At 47.2% G+C, this 16,696-nt stretch overlaps 1 protein-coding gene across 3 annotated transcripts in view; it reads left to right on the forward strand.

The window, feature by feature from the left end:
• Positions 1-6,360, forward strand: part of C12H14orf132 (chromosome 12 C14orf132 homolog) — a 51,473-nt gene extending 45,113 nt beyond the window's left edge. For 2 of the 3 annotated variants that reach the window (XM_077123470.1, XM_077123469.1), the window contains exon 2: positions 146-1,752. In XM_077123470.1, the coding sequence (XP_076979585.1) occupies positions 146-370 (225 nt within the window). In that variant the 3' untranslated portion in view covers positions 371-1,752. Of the gene's footprint in view, positions 1-145; positions 1,753-2,974 lie in introns of those variants that run through there. The other variant, XR_013160467.1, reaches the window with a different exon arrangement.
• The last annotated feature ends 10,336 nt before the right edge of the window (positions 6,361-16,696 follow it).

Below are 16,696 nucleotides of genomic sequence, written 5' to 3' on the forward strand. Positions count from 1 at the left end.
ACCTGTTTGTTTTGCCTCTTCTCATAGGTGATGTAATTTGACGTGGGGTAGCTTGACCCGCAGGGTTCCCTTGCAAAGGGCGGTTCTCCCCAAGCCCTTGAGCCACGTCCTCCTCCCACCTAATTCTCTCTCCTCTCCTTCCCAGCTGCCCATGATGGGAGGCGCTTTCATGGACTCGCCCAATGAGGACTTCAGCACGGAGTACTCCCTGTTTAACTCCTCTGCCAACGTGCACGCGGCCTCCAGCGGCCAGGGCCAGGCGGAGGAGCCCGCGCGCTCCTCCAACGACGCCGTGTTGCTGTGGATCGCGATCATCGCGACGCTGGGCAACATCGTGGTGGTGGGGGTGGTGTACGCCTTCACCTTCTGAGCGGCCCGCGCGGCCTGCAGCCCCCGGGTCTGCTGGCTGAGCGCGCAGCGGGCGCGTTTCTGCACTTGATGCAATCTGGCTGCCGGCCTTTGGCTGCTCCACGTTCTAGAACCGAAGGTGCCGAGCACACGCGTGGCCTCTCCACGTGCCGCGACCATGCTTCTGGGACTTCTCCAAGCAGCCCTGACTTCAAATATTGCGTGCTGTGGTTAGGTTGATTCCGGAAGCACGGGAGCATGGGTTCCCAGCTCTCCAAGCACGGTGGTGCAAGACCTTCCCAGAGCGGAGGAGGCAGGTGTTGAAACTACGTCCCAAGGACATGAAATCAGGTGGAGCAGCCGGTTCCAGAAGATCGGCATGGCCTGGTGATCTCTTGCAGACAGTAGATAATCACTCATGTGTCTTGTTTTTATGCTAACTTATCAAACCCGGTGGGCGGGGCCCCAGGGCAGTGGCAGTTCCCGGGCAGTCCACGTTCCCAACCCGATCTTGGTTTTCTGTTCAGCCCTTGAAATGTGGGTGACAGTCACTGCAAAGGCCATGAGACGTTCCCAGTTGGATTCAGAAATGGCATCTCTGATCCCTTCCGAGGCGCAGATGCATCCGGAAACCTAGGGATGGGGGAATTACTGGTGCATGGTGGGGTTTGGGGGTAGGGGTGGGAGTTTAATCTGCTGAGTGGACTTTCTCTTCTTTTTAAAAGGAGAATATGTGTTTAAAAATTAGATCTGCCAAGTAGTTAACTTCTCGGGACGTCAAAGTGAAGATGTACTTTCTTCTGGGAAAAATTGTGGAATTTTAGAGTTGAATAAGACATAAAATTTAACAGCTAGGATGGAGGGGGTGCTGATTTGCTGTTGGCCCTGAACAAGCTGCTGGTGGAGTCAGCAAAAAGGAGATTTCTCAGCTCCCAGATCAGTGTTCTCTCTGTTTTCAACCAAGCACTCTCCTGCTTAGAAGGAGAACCCACCCTCAGAGAATATCCACAGGGTCTTGAAGTTGAGGGTAAAATGGGCAGGTTATATTTTAAGTTCAGTTAGGATGTTGTGCTCTCTCTTGCAGCATGAATGTGCTTCTGCGTGAGTCTGTCTCCTTAAACTCTTCAAAATTCCTGGCAATCAAGAAAGCTCCCAAGTAGAGACCAGAGCAGTAGGGGGTGTGCAGGATTGGAAAAGACCCATTTTACGTCCTTCCATTAAGGAAGTTCATGGCCATGACACATCCTGACCCACCCACCCCCACTTCCAAAGGTAGCCCCGCCCCTATGAAATGAGAATGTGGGAAGGAGCTAAGGAAGGGGCTCAGTTGCTTACAGGCCTGGCAGATCTTTCTCCTGTTTTCTCCCTACACCATAAGAAAGAAAATAAATGACATAAATTCTCCCTCTGTGGGTGAGAAACAGTCAATAACAGCTTGTGTGTGTCTGGAGGCAATTTCAAAAAGGTTTGATTTGCCACTGTGATCTCAGGAGAAATGAGCATTCTTGATGACAGGCAAAAGGACATGTGAATTGTCGGGAGGTGGCCACTGGTCTCTGGCAGGATTACCAGCTGGGCCTCGAGACAGTGCCTGGAGGTAACCCCCAGCTCTTAGTGACCACGTCCATCATTGCATCTGTCATCGCAAATGCTTCAGCTTCAAGCAGAGGTCACAAGAGCAGAGATCCCCCCTGACCTTTGCAGCAATGGAGAAGGGATGTGAGACCCTGCACCTGGGACCCCATCTGGTCATTGCCGGGCCCTGCCCTCTGCTGGACCGACCCCCAGGTGGGCTGGGTAGTCACTGGTGCGGGCATCGTGCTGTGGGATTCCCAACCTGGCTGCTTCTCCTGCCAATCCTCTCTGTCAGGCCCGGGGGTCTCCCCTCAAATTGAGCAAGGGCTTTCTTCGGTATCTCCATGAAAGAATCCAAGGAGAGCAGCCCAGAGCCAGGGCAGGCAGCTTTAATCTTTGCCTTCCGGCCTCACATCCCTGATAAAGATTGGAGTGACTGCTCCCTAGTCTCTAAACAGCCTATGGAATGGCATGGGGAGAGTGGGTTCTGTGTCAGCTGGGATGGAAGGAGAGGGGAGGAGAGAAGAGAAGCTTCCATCTCTAAGAATGACTCTGCATCCCCAAGCAGCCCTGCCAGCAGGCTGTGCCACTGGGTGCCACTGGCCACAGAAGTCACCCCAATCAAGTTTTCTGTGTTCTTTTTTTTCAATGTGTCAGTTCAATTCAACTCTCAAGTCCTTCTCCCTCTTTAGTGGCAGAGCCATAGAAATGGCTTTAGTGGCAAAACCATAGATGATTTTAGGAACCATCTTTCCCAAGCTTTCCATTATAGAGATTGCAGTGACTTGCTCAGGGTCCCTCTATCTCAATTGCTTGTGTTCTCCTAATTTCTTCCTACCATCACTCAGACAACAATGAAAATAGATATGCATTTGGTGTCCAATTACAGAGTAAATAATAGATGTCCAGCCCAGGGGGTGTAAGCTGTGCTTCCCTCCTGCCCCACTTGGGGTTGTCTTAATTGTTAGATAAGAGAAACTTAAATGCTGAAGTATTGAGTGTCAGGCACTGTGCTAGATTAGCGTCACGTATCCTTATTTAATCCTTACAGTTACCTTACAGCAGCCATTGCTCTGATGGACAGATGAGGAACCAGAGGCTCAGACAAATGAAGCAACTTGCCCCAGGCCACACAGCATAAGAGTGGCCAAATAGGAATTTGGACCTGGGACTCTCTGGCTCTAAAGCCAGGCTTCCCGTGATACCATGCTGCCTTCGGGGGCTGGGCGGCACCTCCAGGGAACATTTAATCCAGTCCCCAAATCTACAGAGGCCATTCCCTGAGGTCCTACGTCATCGTGAGGCTGACCAGCTCTGGCTTTGAGCCCATAACCATCCTCAGGCTGAAGCTTACTCATTCAGTGCCTGGTCCCACTCTCTAATTAGGCTCCAGCACTGGGATTCCTCGATGCCTGCCTGCTCTGTTCAAGGTTCAGCACAAGTCTTCTGGTAAGGCTCCAGGGAAACCCCCAGAAACCAGCTTTTTCAGGACACACGCAGCTAAGGACCCCTGTCCAAGACTGAGGAGCACAGGGGAAGGGTCTCCACGTGGAATGAGGCTCCGTGCAGCCGGAATTGCTGCCCTTTTTGCAGGTTTGGCCTCCAGCCTAGTCTCAGGTTTTTCCTGGAGCCCCAAGGCAGTCTGGAGCTGGGGGAGCCTGGAGCTCCCCTCCTGGCTTCTCCCTGGGTGCGGCTGGCCCCACCTTGGTGTGTGTTGAGGAAGGAGAGGGCGTGTTTCTTCAGTCACTCCTCCTTAGAGGAGTCCTCCGTTTGCTAGAAGGTTCTCTGGGTTTGCCCCTCTGGGCCCCACTCCGTTTTGCCCTCTCTCTACTGTAGGTGCCCCAGCCCTGTGTTTTCCTCCCTCTGTGTGTGGAATGCTCTCCGTTCGAGGGATTTGTGCCTCTTGTAGGGTCCACGCAGGGGCTGCTACAGCCTGTCCCTTCCTTCAGAGGCGTTGCTTTCCCTTCCTTTTCCATGACACCAAGGGCAAGAGGTGAGTGAGACTTCCCTCTGCCTCAGAGAGAGAGATGATCACATCTCTCATGAGGCCCCTGGGATCCTGGGGAGACTTGGACACTATTTCCCCTTGGTGCCGCTGTCAGCAGAGGGCCTGGATGCTGGCGGGAATCTGTGTCAGGCTCCAGCCTGGTGGCCGGCTGACCCAGTCACACCTGTCGCTGCCTGGCTGATGCTCGATTGCAGAACCCAAGGGTGGTGTCCTGCAGAGCCAGACCTTCATCACTGTTAATTCTGTTACCCCTCCTCCTGCTGCTGTTCACTGGGCATCTTTCTGGTGCTGAGTGCTCTATATATGATTTTTAATTCTCGGAACAACCCCAGGGGGCAGAGGTGAGGGGGCAGAGCAGCGCCCACTAGTTACTGTCCCCATTTTTGTTGAGAAACCCGAAGCCGGGTGGGGTGTCTGAGGCTAAGCAGTGGTGTGCTCACACCCCTCTGTCAGCTCTCCCAGCTGGTCAGTCGCTCTCCCTGCTGCTGCAGCCTCTGTAAGAAGCCCTCCTGGATGGTGCCTCTGAGGCCGGGGTTGAAGCTTGTGTCCTGCTGAGCCTGAAGCCAGATGGTCTATTGCAAGTGTGATCCCCAAAAATGTCATTTCCACTCCACCATCGTTAAGCAAGAGCGGGCAGCCGTGAACGCGCATCCGTCAGTCTCAGACCTTCGTGGCAGTAAGAGGCCTTGGGGAGCACTGAGTCATGACCCTCAGTGTCCAGGGAAGGCAGCTGAGGCTGCGCCATAGATGAGTGCAGAGGGACGAGCGTCTGGATGCCTGGCTTAGGGCCTCATCTTCTGCTAACCACATGCTCATCGGGAATTACCCTGGATGACCAGCTCCAGCCCTGGTTGGGTCCCAGCAGATGGCCACTTGTTGTCCCCAGGAGACCTCCCGGGAGTGGGCTGAGCTACTGTAAGGGGAGGCCCAAGACTCGGGGGACCGAGGAAGTTCTGTGTTCACCCACCCCGACCCATCCTCCCTGGCCCTGATCACGTGACTCGGTGAGAGGGAAGGAGGAGAGGGAGGGTGAGCTGAGCCCTGAGAGCCTGGAAGGATAGACTCCGTCATCCCCAAGCAGAAAGACGAACCACTCCAAGAAACCCAGATCAGAATTAAAGCGGTGTCCGCATATCCCCAGCAGGCTGTTCCTTGGATTACAGTGTCAGCATTTACTGCCTTTCGGCACCTGGAAGGAGCCAAAACAACCTGAACCTGGTGATCGAAGGTAATGAAAGCTCCCGGCAGAGGGAGATTGTCCTTCCAATCCTGGTCCAGGGGTACGTGACACCCACCATGTGCTCCCCACCCCCAGCTGCTCAGAAAGGGAAACAGTGATGGAATGGTCAGAACTGTGTAAAATTACTGACATAAATTTCGGAATATAAATCTGCGTCATTTGTTCTGAGTCACTACAGAAAATAAGTATTTCATCAAGATAGAAAATATGAGCAGAGAACAACTCAGATGCTCTCCTTGCAGAGGTCACGCTGGCCACCCTGTACCCTGGGGCCAGCAAAGATGGGTCTCAGTCTATGGCGACAGCCCGGACCTCTCTATCCTAGTGTTTGATAGCTCTCCTCGTCTGCTTCTGATAATTCAAGATAATTTCCCACCTCCCCAGGAGGAGGTTTGAGGCCCGTTCTGATTTGGCAATAAATCCTGGCAAGTGGCTAAGATGCTTTTGCAGGGAATTTATGTGCCACTAACTCTGGAGGAAATTCCGAGCCCTCATCCCACCCTGAGCCCATTCTCCACACAGCTAGCAGCCCCAGTGGCTGCTGGTGTACACTTGGGGTGGTGGAACTAACTGTCCCCACAGTGACTTTTTTTCTCTGGGGCCATCTGGGACCTGGCTCCTTTCCAGAGCATCTGAGAAGTGCCTCTTAGGGGAAATGTTAGGAAGCAGATGGGGGTAGGGAGGGCTGTCTAACACCCTTTGGGAACATCTACATATTCTCTAGTTTCTGACCCTTTTCCGTGTGACCCACTCTTGTTTTCCCCAGTTGCAGGTATTGTAGTCCTCTTTATACTATTTAAACTAAAGTTTTTCAGAAACCTTATTCTTCTAACAAGCCGCCGTTCAGATGCCAGTTCTTCATGCAGAGAAAATCGGAAATGTTTCTGTCTTACTGAGGTTTTCATAATCAACTTGTAGATGTTTTAAGTCATTTACTCAATAAAAAGGTATTTTGACTATTCTTGTAGTCCTTTGCTATTCAAGCCCCCAGTTTCTCTATGCGATCACTAACTTTTACTACAGTGAAAAGGCTATTTCTTAACGTAGGATTTCAATGTGCTCTTTTGATGAAAAGTATCTAAGCTTAAAAGATGTAAAAATGTGGCTGTGAAACCATCACTTTTTGACTGTTGCATTGTCCTTATTGTTGTCATTTTCTATTATGATAATTAAAAAAAAACCTTTTAACTCCAAAACATTTGATTCCAATCTATGCTTTATGTAAAGGATATGCTCTCCTCACTTTCGAAAGGCTCAGCTCTGTGGCCTCTCCATCCTCATGGTCCCCCTGCCGACCCAGGTGGATTGGAGCCCCCTCTCCTGCCAGGCAGGGAAACGCCCCTCCCCTGCGCCCCACCCAAGCCTTCTCCACCGTCCGTCTGACGCACTGCAGGACCCATCATTCTTGACCGTCAGTTTTCTCCCTCCCTGTACTCTGGGCCACCTGAGAGCAAAATATTCCTGTTTTTAAAATGTTTCATCCCCAGCACCTGGCATAGTGCCCAGCTCACAGATATTCAGTGTGTGAGCAAGTGGCACCTAAAAGAGGAGCCGGTCAGTTTCAATGCTCGACCATGACCTTTGAGGATTCAGCCGCGGTTTGATTCACTCGCTAGTAGAAGTACTAGGCGCCTGGCCCTTTTTGCGTTATTTACATGTAGATTACCTCACCAGGTCCCCACTGCAGCTCTGTAAAATTGACACCAATATTATCCCATTTTACAGAGGAGTAAACCGAGTCCTGGAGAGGTTTCTTGCCCAAATCTCCAAGGCCGGCAGGTAGCAGAATCACGCCTGGAGTCCAGGATTGGCTCCAGAGTCCATTCTAGCAGCTGTGAGATTCACCCTCCACCTTTGCTGAGCGCCTCCTGTGCTGGAGGCTGGAACGGGGTTGCTGTGGCATTTTTGAGGGAGAGACGCACCAATAATGCCACCGTCAGGTGTTTCTGGCTGAAATGATGGGGGACCCAGGGGTGAATTCTGCACCTGTGTCCTTTCTGAAGTGTCCATATGGCTGCCAAAGATGGTGGCCACCACCACAGAGAGGAAGGCATGGACAGGGGGTGGATCAGCAGCTTACACAATGGGTGGGAGCTGGTGGGAGCGTGGCCCCAAGGCTCAGGCCCCCGACTTAGGACCAGTCATCCTAAAAGGCAGTAGGTGTCTCTCTCTGTGGCAAGCACAGTTGGGGGTAGATGAGTCGGGAGGTTCATATCAAGTGCTAAGGACTTATGACCAAAAAGCCTGGGGCTGCACAGGTGCCGCCTCCTAACTACGCCCTGGACAGGGTCCAGCTTCTCTGAGTTCCTCTTTAAGGCAGGATGACTCTGGTGTCTTCAGGGTGGCCAGTGGAGGGATCATTTGGGGCTCAGACAGACCTCTGCCACCAGGACCCAGTGTAAAATGAAAATGTTAGGCCCTTGTTCAAAAATTAAGAACTTCAAGATGGCAGCAGTGGGATAGTAAAGCAAGGATGGGGTCCATTTAAATGAGGGATACTCTGTGACTGTGCAGGTGACATACCCGTGAAGCTGGCCTGGCCACTCTTGCCATGAAGAGCACCAGCCATGAGGAAAAAGGTCTCTCCCCAGCACCGTGCAGTTCTCTCCTGATGGAGGTTTTCCAGGGTGCTCGATGATAATTGCTTACAGGAGGTACAAATATGGCCAGAAAATTCTCCCATTCCTCCACGCAAGCTCCTTTCAAAATGGGATTTGCAGCAACTCCCATCTGGAGATGGAGTCTATTTCCCCAACAGTTGAACCTCCGAGTGGGCCTTGTAGCCCGTGTTGATCAATAGGATCTGGCAGGTGTGACACAGGGCCAGCCCTGGGCTTGGGCTTCAAGATATCTTGCAGCTTCCTCTCTTGTTGCCTTTTGGAACCAGAGACTCCAAGGCCAGCCTGTTGGATAAGGAGAGACCAGTTCTCTGTCCCAGCCGACAGCCTGCCAACTGCCCAACAGGTAAGTGAGCCTAGGGAGGGGAGTAACCCAAGAAAAACAAGGTGTCCCACAGTGCCAAGTGCTGCCTTGGGCTCCTCAGGCAGCAAGTTGGGCAAAAAATAGATCACTGAGGGCTGCCTGGAGGGGGCAATATTCAACCTTGCATAGAATCTTGAGAAGTGGGCATAAGAGTTGGGAAGTCCATCGCAGTGGATAGATTAGCCCAGAGCCTGGAGGTCAAAAGTAGTAGCTGGGAGAAAGCTGATAAGGTAGAATAAAACCAGCTTGAAGTGGCAGCTGTACCTAAGCAGGGCTAATGCCCAGAGTGGAGGCAGGTGCAATATCTAGAACAGGAGGCAGCAAGGAAAATGAGCAGTGATTGCTAGCTGATTTGGCCTTGAAAATCCACCTCTCACCTCCAGCCATCTTCCCTGGCTCAGTCAGTGGCACCACCACCTGCCACCCACTTGGGCCAATGACCTTGGGTCTTCCTTTTCCTCATGCACCATGCAAAGATGGCAGAGCATTCACATGGCCCCCGGACTACGTCTTCAAGAATGACAGCCATCATTGTGAAATAATGAAGAACAGTCCCTTGCAAGAGTTTTCAAGGAAAGATGACTTGCAACATCTAATGCTGCTAAGTTAATATTATCTGTTAGGAAACTGCACACCAAAAATGTCCCCGGCTTCCCACTCCCACCCTCCCTGCTAGTGGTTATACCAAGTGTCTGGTGTCTGGTTTTACACATGTGGTCTATGAATGCTTGTGTTTGCATTCTATTTGATATTTTAATGATATGAAGCAGGCTTCCTGGAACAGAATGTCTGTATAATGTTGGACCTTTAGGGAGATGAAGGTTCAAGTAACCCTAGCCCTTCACTTCTGTGCAGGAACCAGTCATGTTGGGAGTTGGTGAGGGGAGAGCCCTCTTCTGGGCAAGCCTTCCTCCCCGCCCCATAGTGCACCCCTTGAGCCCACTGTGCGCAGCCTGGTGATGATTCTCAGTGAGCTCTGGGTTGATACTTCCACGTAAGTGAGCAGATAACTAAACGAGAAGAGTTGAGATGGAAAACACAGCCTCCCTTTGATGCCTGGTGGAAATGGCACCCTCTCCCCAGAGCCAGCCCTTGTCTGTGGTTACTGGGGTGCAGTGGGGGCCGCATCCTGCCCCTAGGGCCTTGATGGGTTCCCTGGTGACTCAGGCCATGGTCACTTGGCTGCCTGTGGTCTACAAAGCCTGCCTGCCGAGATGGTTTTCCGCTCGACCCTGGCCGGCTCCTGATTGCCCCAGTCCCTGCAGAGTGATGTTTTACCAGGCACAGGTGGTCCAGGATGAATGTGTGTGCAGAGCCAGGCTGCTGGGGCCTCTCCTGCAAACCACACAAATAGAAAATTGTCACAGTGATGGCCCTTATTTGCAAAAGCCCTTTCCAATCTGTTTTCATGGCGATCCTCTCGACAGGCACTTCCCAACCAGCAGTTAACACACGCCTCCCACCGCGCACATCTGGCCCAGTGCGTGGATCGGGGAGCAAGGCAGGGCCCCTGTTCTTGGTCTGGGGGAGGGAGAACAAATGATCAGGTGCGTGTGCTGTCACAGTGGGGCCGGGCAGTGGGGAGAGGGTGGCCTGGAGGAAGGCCTCCTAATCAGGCTGGCGCCCCAGGCCAGAGACATGCAGAGAGCCAAGACACCACATTTTTTAAAAGAAAGCCGCAGTGCATTTACATGTTCATTTGCCAAGTGATAATCAAGCACTGATTATGTGCCAGGCTTGATTCTACACATCAAGGACACATCAGTGATCAAAACAAAGTTCCTAACCTCTGATGATGCCAAGACATGGATAAACACATGGTCAATAATTTACACCAAATGGGGCTGAGTGCCGTGGAGAAAAATGAAGCGAATTGTGAGGCTAGAGAGTGAAAGGAATGTTTTGGGCAGGATGGGGAGGACACAATGGCACCCTGGATGTGGCTGTCTGGGGGCCAAGCATTCCAGGGAGAATGCACGGTGGCTGTGAGATGGGAGCCTGCCTCATGCCGTCGAGGATGAACACAGAGGCTTCTGCCAATGGGGCAGAGGAATGAGAGAAAGAGACAGAGGCACCATCAAGAGGTAACAGGGTCAGGGCAGGCCACGGTGGCTCAGCAGGCAAGAATGCTTGCCCGGGTTCGATTCCCGGTGCCTGCCCGTGTTAAAAAAAAAAAAAAAAAAGAGGTAACAGGGTCAGATCCCGAAGGCCCTTTGAGTCTGTTCTGACTGTGATGGAAGGTCCTTTGGAAGGCTCAGAGCAGGGAAGTGGAGCGTCTGTCTTACATTCTATTTGAAGAACAGACAGTAGGGAGGCCAGAGTGGAGCCAGGAGATGAGTCAAGAGGCAGAGATGGTGGTGGTGCCTCAGGTGGAATGGATGGAGTCACATCTCCATCTAATCAAAGGTCATATCCACAATTAAATGTGCCACATGTCCATGGAGCTAATCTAATCAAAAGTTTCCAACCTACAGTATTGAATCGAGATTAAAAGAAACAGCTGCCCCACAAGATTGGATTAGGATTAAAACATGGCTTTTCTGGGGCACATAATACTTTCAAACCAGCACACTGAGTCAACAAGTATTTGAGTGGAAACTGGGTATCTGAGCCGATGATCAGCTCTGGTGGTTAAACAGTGAAAAGACAGGCACCTTCCCTGCCCTGGCAGTGGCCTGGCCAAGGAGGTGGATGATTAAGAAGAGGTCATTACAACAATGAATGTGGAAGAGAGGTGGGGCAAGATGGCTGCCTAGGGAGGTGTAGAATTTAGTTAGCCCCTAGAGCAATTAGTAAATAGCCAGGAATTGTCTGAAACGGGGCCGTCAATGACTCGACACACTTCATACATCAGTCTGGAACAGGTAGAAGGGCTGAGGTCACATCACAGAATTGTGAGCAGAGCCCCCAAAAGCCAGAGGGTGGTGCCCCTGCCCCTCTGGCATGGCAGGCTCCGTGAGAAACACTTCCACGTGGTAAAAAGAAGAGCAAGGAACGCAACCCAGCCAAGCTCAAACTGGATTTAATTAATAAATTTGTTCTGCCAAATACAAGCTCCAAGCTCAGATAAACAGAGAGTAAGCAGGGAAGAAATCCTGAAGTTTCTGCCAGCAGACTGGAGGTGGGCTGATGGAAAAAAAACAAAAGCAAAAACAAAAACCCTAGATTTTTGGAGTCACCCAGCTCAGAATACTGGAAAAGGGCTTTGCCCCAAGGCATATAGAGCTGGTACCAACTTCAGCTCTTGACAGGGGAACCTTGGGGGCTGGGGACCCCCAAAGGATTTTTTTATGGGATTTTTTTTTCAACTATTCTAAGTTATATAAAAGCCTTAGGCATTTTCATTTGTCAGCCCTGATCCAGGCAAGGGTGGAACTAAGATATGTCTAAGAGACAAAGTAACAAGTCTAGTGAAGGCTCTAATTCCCAAAAAGGCATATCTTCTCCAGGAAAAGGGGGTTAGAATCCAGCTCAAGTGACTACCCACAATTAGAGAATACTGATCCAGGGGCTAAGCCCTAAGCCCACCTTCTACATCAGCCTCTCTCTCAACCAGACACCTGGCAGGGACAGGATCAGCCTAGAATTAAAGTCACCATACCACTTTATGGCAGTGAGGAATTGCAAGCTGAAAATCACCATCTGCTGGGAAGGATAGGGAAAGCACAGAGTCTAGAAACTTCAGAGGACTCTCTAACAACCTGCTGGTCTTGACCTCAGGGAAAGTTAATAATGTTTACACCTTCCTCTTAAGAAGTGGGCCTGTCTTGTCTGGGAAAATCTGACTGGGGTTAATGATATCTGAAATCCTAAAAAAAAAAAAAAAAAAAGAAAAGAAGAAAAGAAAAGGTTCAGTTTTGGCAGGACAAGAAACAGAAAAGTAACAGCTGGAAAATTCCGAACAGTTAAATAGAAGTTATGCTAAAGGTCTTGTATAAGTTGAACTGAACACCAAAAAAACATAGATAAAAGAGTGAAAGGGACCTCTAGAATAAACTAATCAAGGAAATCAGATGCTGAGACACTCACAAAAAAAATTATGAATTCTACTGGGAAAAATGAAGATATAGCCCAGTCAAAGGAACAAACCAACACTTCAAATGAGATACAGATAGTTGAAACAACTAATTAATGTCAATCAAATATCCTAAATCAAGTCAAAAATCAAATCAATGAGTTGAGGGAAGATATGGCAAAAGAGATGAAGGATATAAAAAAGACATTGTACAACCATGAAGAAGAACTAGAAAGCTTGAGAAAGCAAATGGCAGAACTTATGGGAATGAAAGGCGCAATGGAAGTGACGATAAGACACAGTGGAGACTTACAACAACAGATCTGAAGAGGCAGAAGAAAAGGATTGGTGAACTAGAGGACAGACATCTGAAATCCTACACACAAAAGAACAGATAGGGAAAATAATGGAAAAATATGAGCAGGGACTCATGGAATTAAATGACAACATGAAGCATATGTTGTAGGTGACCCAGAAGGAGAAGAGAAAGATAAAGAGGCAGGAAGGAAATAGTTAATGAAAAATTCCCATCTCTTATGAAAGACATAAAATAACAGGCCAAGAAGTGTAGCATGCCCCAGACAGAATAGAACTGCATAGACCTACTTGAAAACAATTACTTATCAGACTGTCAAATGTCAAAGACAAAGGGAATTCTGAAAGTAGCAAGAAAACAGCAATTCATCAAATATAAGGGAAGCTCAATAAGACTATGTGAGAATTTCTCAGAAGAAACCATGGAGGCAAGAAGGCAGTGGTATGATATATTAAGATTTCGAAAGAGAAAACTGCCAACCAAAAATTCTATAACCAGAAAAACTCTCCTTCAAAAATGAGGGGGAGATTAAAATATTTTCAGACAAAAGTCACTGAAAGAATTTGTGACTAAGAGACAAGCTCTACAAGAAATAGTAAAGGGAGCACTCCCCAGGCAGATAGGAAAAGACAGGAGAAGAGGTCTGGAGAAGAGTGTACAAATGAAGACTATCAATACAGGTAAAAAGAGGGAAAAAATTAGATATGACAATTAAAATCAAAAGACAGAATGGTAGAAGAAAGTACGAACTTTACAACAATAATGTTAAGTCTTAATGGATTAAACTCCCCAAACAAGAGACAGATTGGCTGAAGGGATTTAAAAACAGAACCCACCTGTATATTGTCTACAAGAGACTCACTTTAGAGCCAAGGACAAAAACAGGTTGAAAGTGAAAGGTTGGAAAAATATATTTCACATCAACAACAACCAGAAACAGCAAGAATAGCTATGCTAACATCTGACAAATTAGCCTTCAAATGTAAAACAATTTAAAAAGACAAAGAAGGATACAATGTATTAATAAAAGGAACAATTCATCAAGAAGACATAACAATCATAAATATTTATGCACCAAGCCAGAGAGCCCCAAAATACATGAGGCCCACACTGAGGGAGAAGTAGACAACTCTACAATAATAATAATAAGAGAATACAATACACTGCTCTCATCAATGGATAGAACATCTGAACAGAAGATCAATAAGGAAACAGATTTTGAATAATACAATAAATGAACTAGACTTCAAAAACATTAGACCCCACAAAAGCAGGAAACACATTTTCTCAAGTGCTTATGAACCATTCTCCAGGACAGACCATATGTTGAATCACAACGCAAGTCTCAATAAAGTTAAAATGACTAAAATTATACAAAACATTTTCTTGGATCATATGGAATGAATTTGTGAATCAATAACAAAATCAGAAATGAGAAATGTGCATTACCACAGACCCTGAAGAAATAAAAGATATCATAAGAGGATACCATGAACAACTATACGCCAACAAACTAGACAACTTAGATGAAATGGAAAAATTCCTGGAAACACGCAAACAAGCTACACTGACTCAGGAAGAAATAGAAGATCTCAACAAACCAATCACAAGTAAAGAGATTCAATCAGTCATCAAAAATCTTCTACAAAAAAAAAGCCCAGGGCCAGATAGAGTCACAGGGGAATTTTATCAAATATTCCAGAAAGAACTAACATCAATCCTGCTCAAACTTTTCCAAAAAATTGAGGAAAAAGAACTCTACGTAACTCATTTTGTGAAGCTAATGTCATTTTAATATCAAAACCAGGTAAAGATGCTATAAGAAAGGAAAACTACAGGCCAATCTCCCTAATGAATATAGATGCAAAAATTCTCAATAAAATATTAGCAAATCGAATCCAACAACAAATTAAAATAAAACAAAATAAAAAATCAGAGAACTACAAGTGCTGGAGAAAGAGGCACACTTATTCACAGTTGGTGGGGACGTAAAATGGGTCAACTGCACTAGAAGTAGTTTGGTGTTTCCTCAGGAAGCTAAGTGTAAAACTGCCATATGATCTAGCAAGCCCATTACTAGATATATATTCAGAGGAACTAAAGGTAAGGACACAAATGGATATTTGCGCACCAATGTTTTTTAGCAGCATTATTCATGTTTGCCGAGAGATAGAAACAGCCCAAATGTCCATGAATGGACAAGTGGCTAAACAAACTATGGCATATACACATGATAGAATATTATGCAGCTGTAAGACAGAATAAAGTTATAAAGCATGTAACAACATGGATGGACCTTGAAGACATTATGTTGAGTGAAATTAGCCAGAAACAAAAGGACAAATACTGCATGGTCTCACTAATGTGAGAAAACATTAATGAATGAACTTTGAGAGTTAAAGTTATGAACACAGGTTATCAGGAGATAGAAATAGGGTAGAGATTGGGCATTTGGTGCTGAAGGAATACAGATTATGCAACAGGACTGACTGTAAAGATCCAGAAATGGATAGCACAATACTGATGGTAGCACAATGTTGTAAGTAGACTGAATGAGCTGAGTCAAGTATGGTTGAAGGAGGAGGACTGGGGGCACATACAACATCAGAAGGAAACACAGAGGATAAAAACTGGGAAGGTATAACAGTGATACCTAGAGTGGACAATGATGATGATTAATCGCACAAGTGTAGGAATGTTTTTGCATGAGGGAGAATAAATGAATGTCAACATTGCAAGGTTTTGAAAATGGAATGGTATATTGGGGAAGGGAATAAAATCAATGCAAACTGGGTCAATAGTTAACGGTATCATTGTATTATGGATTCTACTTTGTTAACAAAGAAAATATGCCAAAGTTAAATGTCAGTAGGGAGCAGGGTATAGGGTAGAGCATGGGATTCTTTGCAGAACAAATGGAAATGTCCTCATCTAGATTATGGTGGTGAAGGCATGGCTATGTGATTATACTGAGAACCACTGAGTTTTTACTTAGGATGGATTGTAAGATGTGTGAATAAAACTGTTTAAAAATGAACAGAGAGATAGAAGTGCTGGAGAAAATGTGAAAAGAGAGATGTACCTAGTCATGTTGGTAGGGAAGTAGAGTGGTGCAGCCCCTCTGGAGGACAGGTGGCTCTACAGAAGGCTAGGCGTGGGGTTTCCATATGATCCTGGCACCCTGTAGTTAGGTGTATATTTGGAGGAACTGAGATTGGGGACACAGATGGGCATTTGCACACTGGTATTTATGAAGGCAGCGTTCTTGCTTTGCAATGGATGGAGACCTATGGCGACATTGACTGAGCAATGGAAGGGGGAGCTGTAGTGCATACATGCAATGGATACTGAGTAGCTGCAAGAAGGAATGAAGTTGTGAGGCATGCAACGAGGTAAATGAAACTTGAGGACGGTATGTTGAGTGAAATAAACCAAAAACAAAAAGACAAATATTGCAATGCCTCACTCATATGGACTAACTATAATGTGCAAACTCTGAGAATTGAATTCGAGAGCACAGGTTATCAGGTGCAGGCCTATTGTAAAGGTTTCTAGATTGTAAGCTCTTACAGCAGTCACATCCATTCTGGAGTTGTAACTGTTATTTTATATTCTTGACATGCTGAGCTCTTTGTGTATAACCTTGTCGTTCTCTGGCATTTGTGTCATAGCTGAGACTCAGAACTAGAGTTCTCCAACTATAAAGTCAGAATTACCCCATACAACAACTGTTAGAAACACTGAAAAAGTGATGAGACTTCAAATAGGTATGAATGAAGCTGGTCCGGATAGGACTGGTAAATCCAACTAAAGGATAAAGGATGATATTGACTATATTTTAAAACTTCAGCTTCTGTGTGAGACCAAAGAAAGAGATGTTTATTTGCTGTAAAATTTATATTTTCAGTAGCACACTGTTTAATTGAACTTGTATGGTCTGCTTATTCGAACACCATAACTTCACGGAAACGTGAATAGGTAGAGAGATCTTATCAGTTTGTGTGATGCCCTGATACAACCCAGAGTAATCTGAGCAGAAGATTAAAAAGTATTTGTAAAAATCCCTTTGAGGAGCTGGGGTAAAAAGATGAAAATATTAACCCTCCCCACCTGGGGAAGATCTGATATTCTTACAAGCAGTGGGGACTGCCAATTTGATGGGCCAGGCCCTCAATCTTGGGGTTTGCCCTTATGAAACCTATTCCTGCAAAG

The sequence above is a fragment of the Tamandua tetradactyla genome, chromosome 12, assembly GCF_023851605.1.
Source record: "Tamandua tetradactyla isolate mTamTet1 chromosome 12, mTamTet1.pri, whole genome shotgun sequence".
NCBI classification, from domain to species: domain Eukaryota; kingdom Metazoa; phylum Chordata; class Mammalia; order Pilosa; family Myrmecophagidae; genus Tamandua; species Tamandua tetradactyla.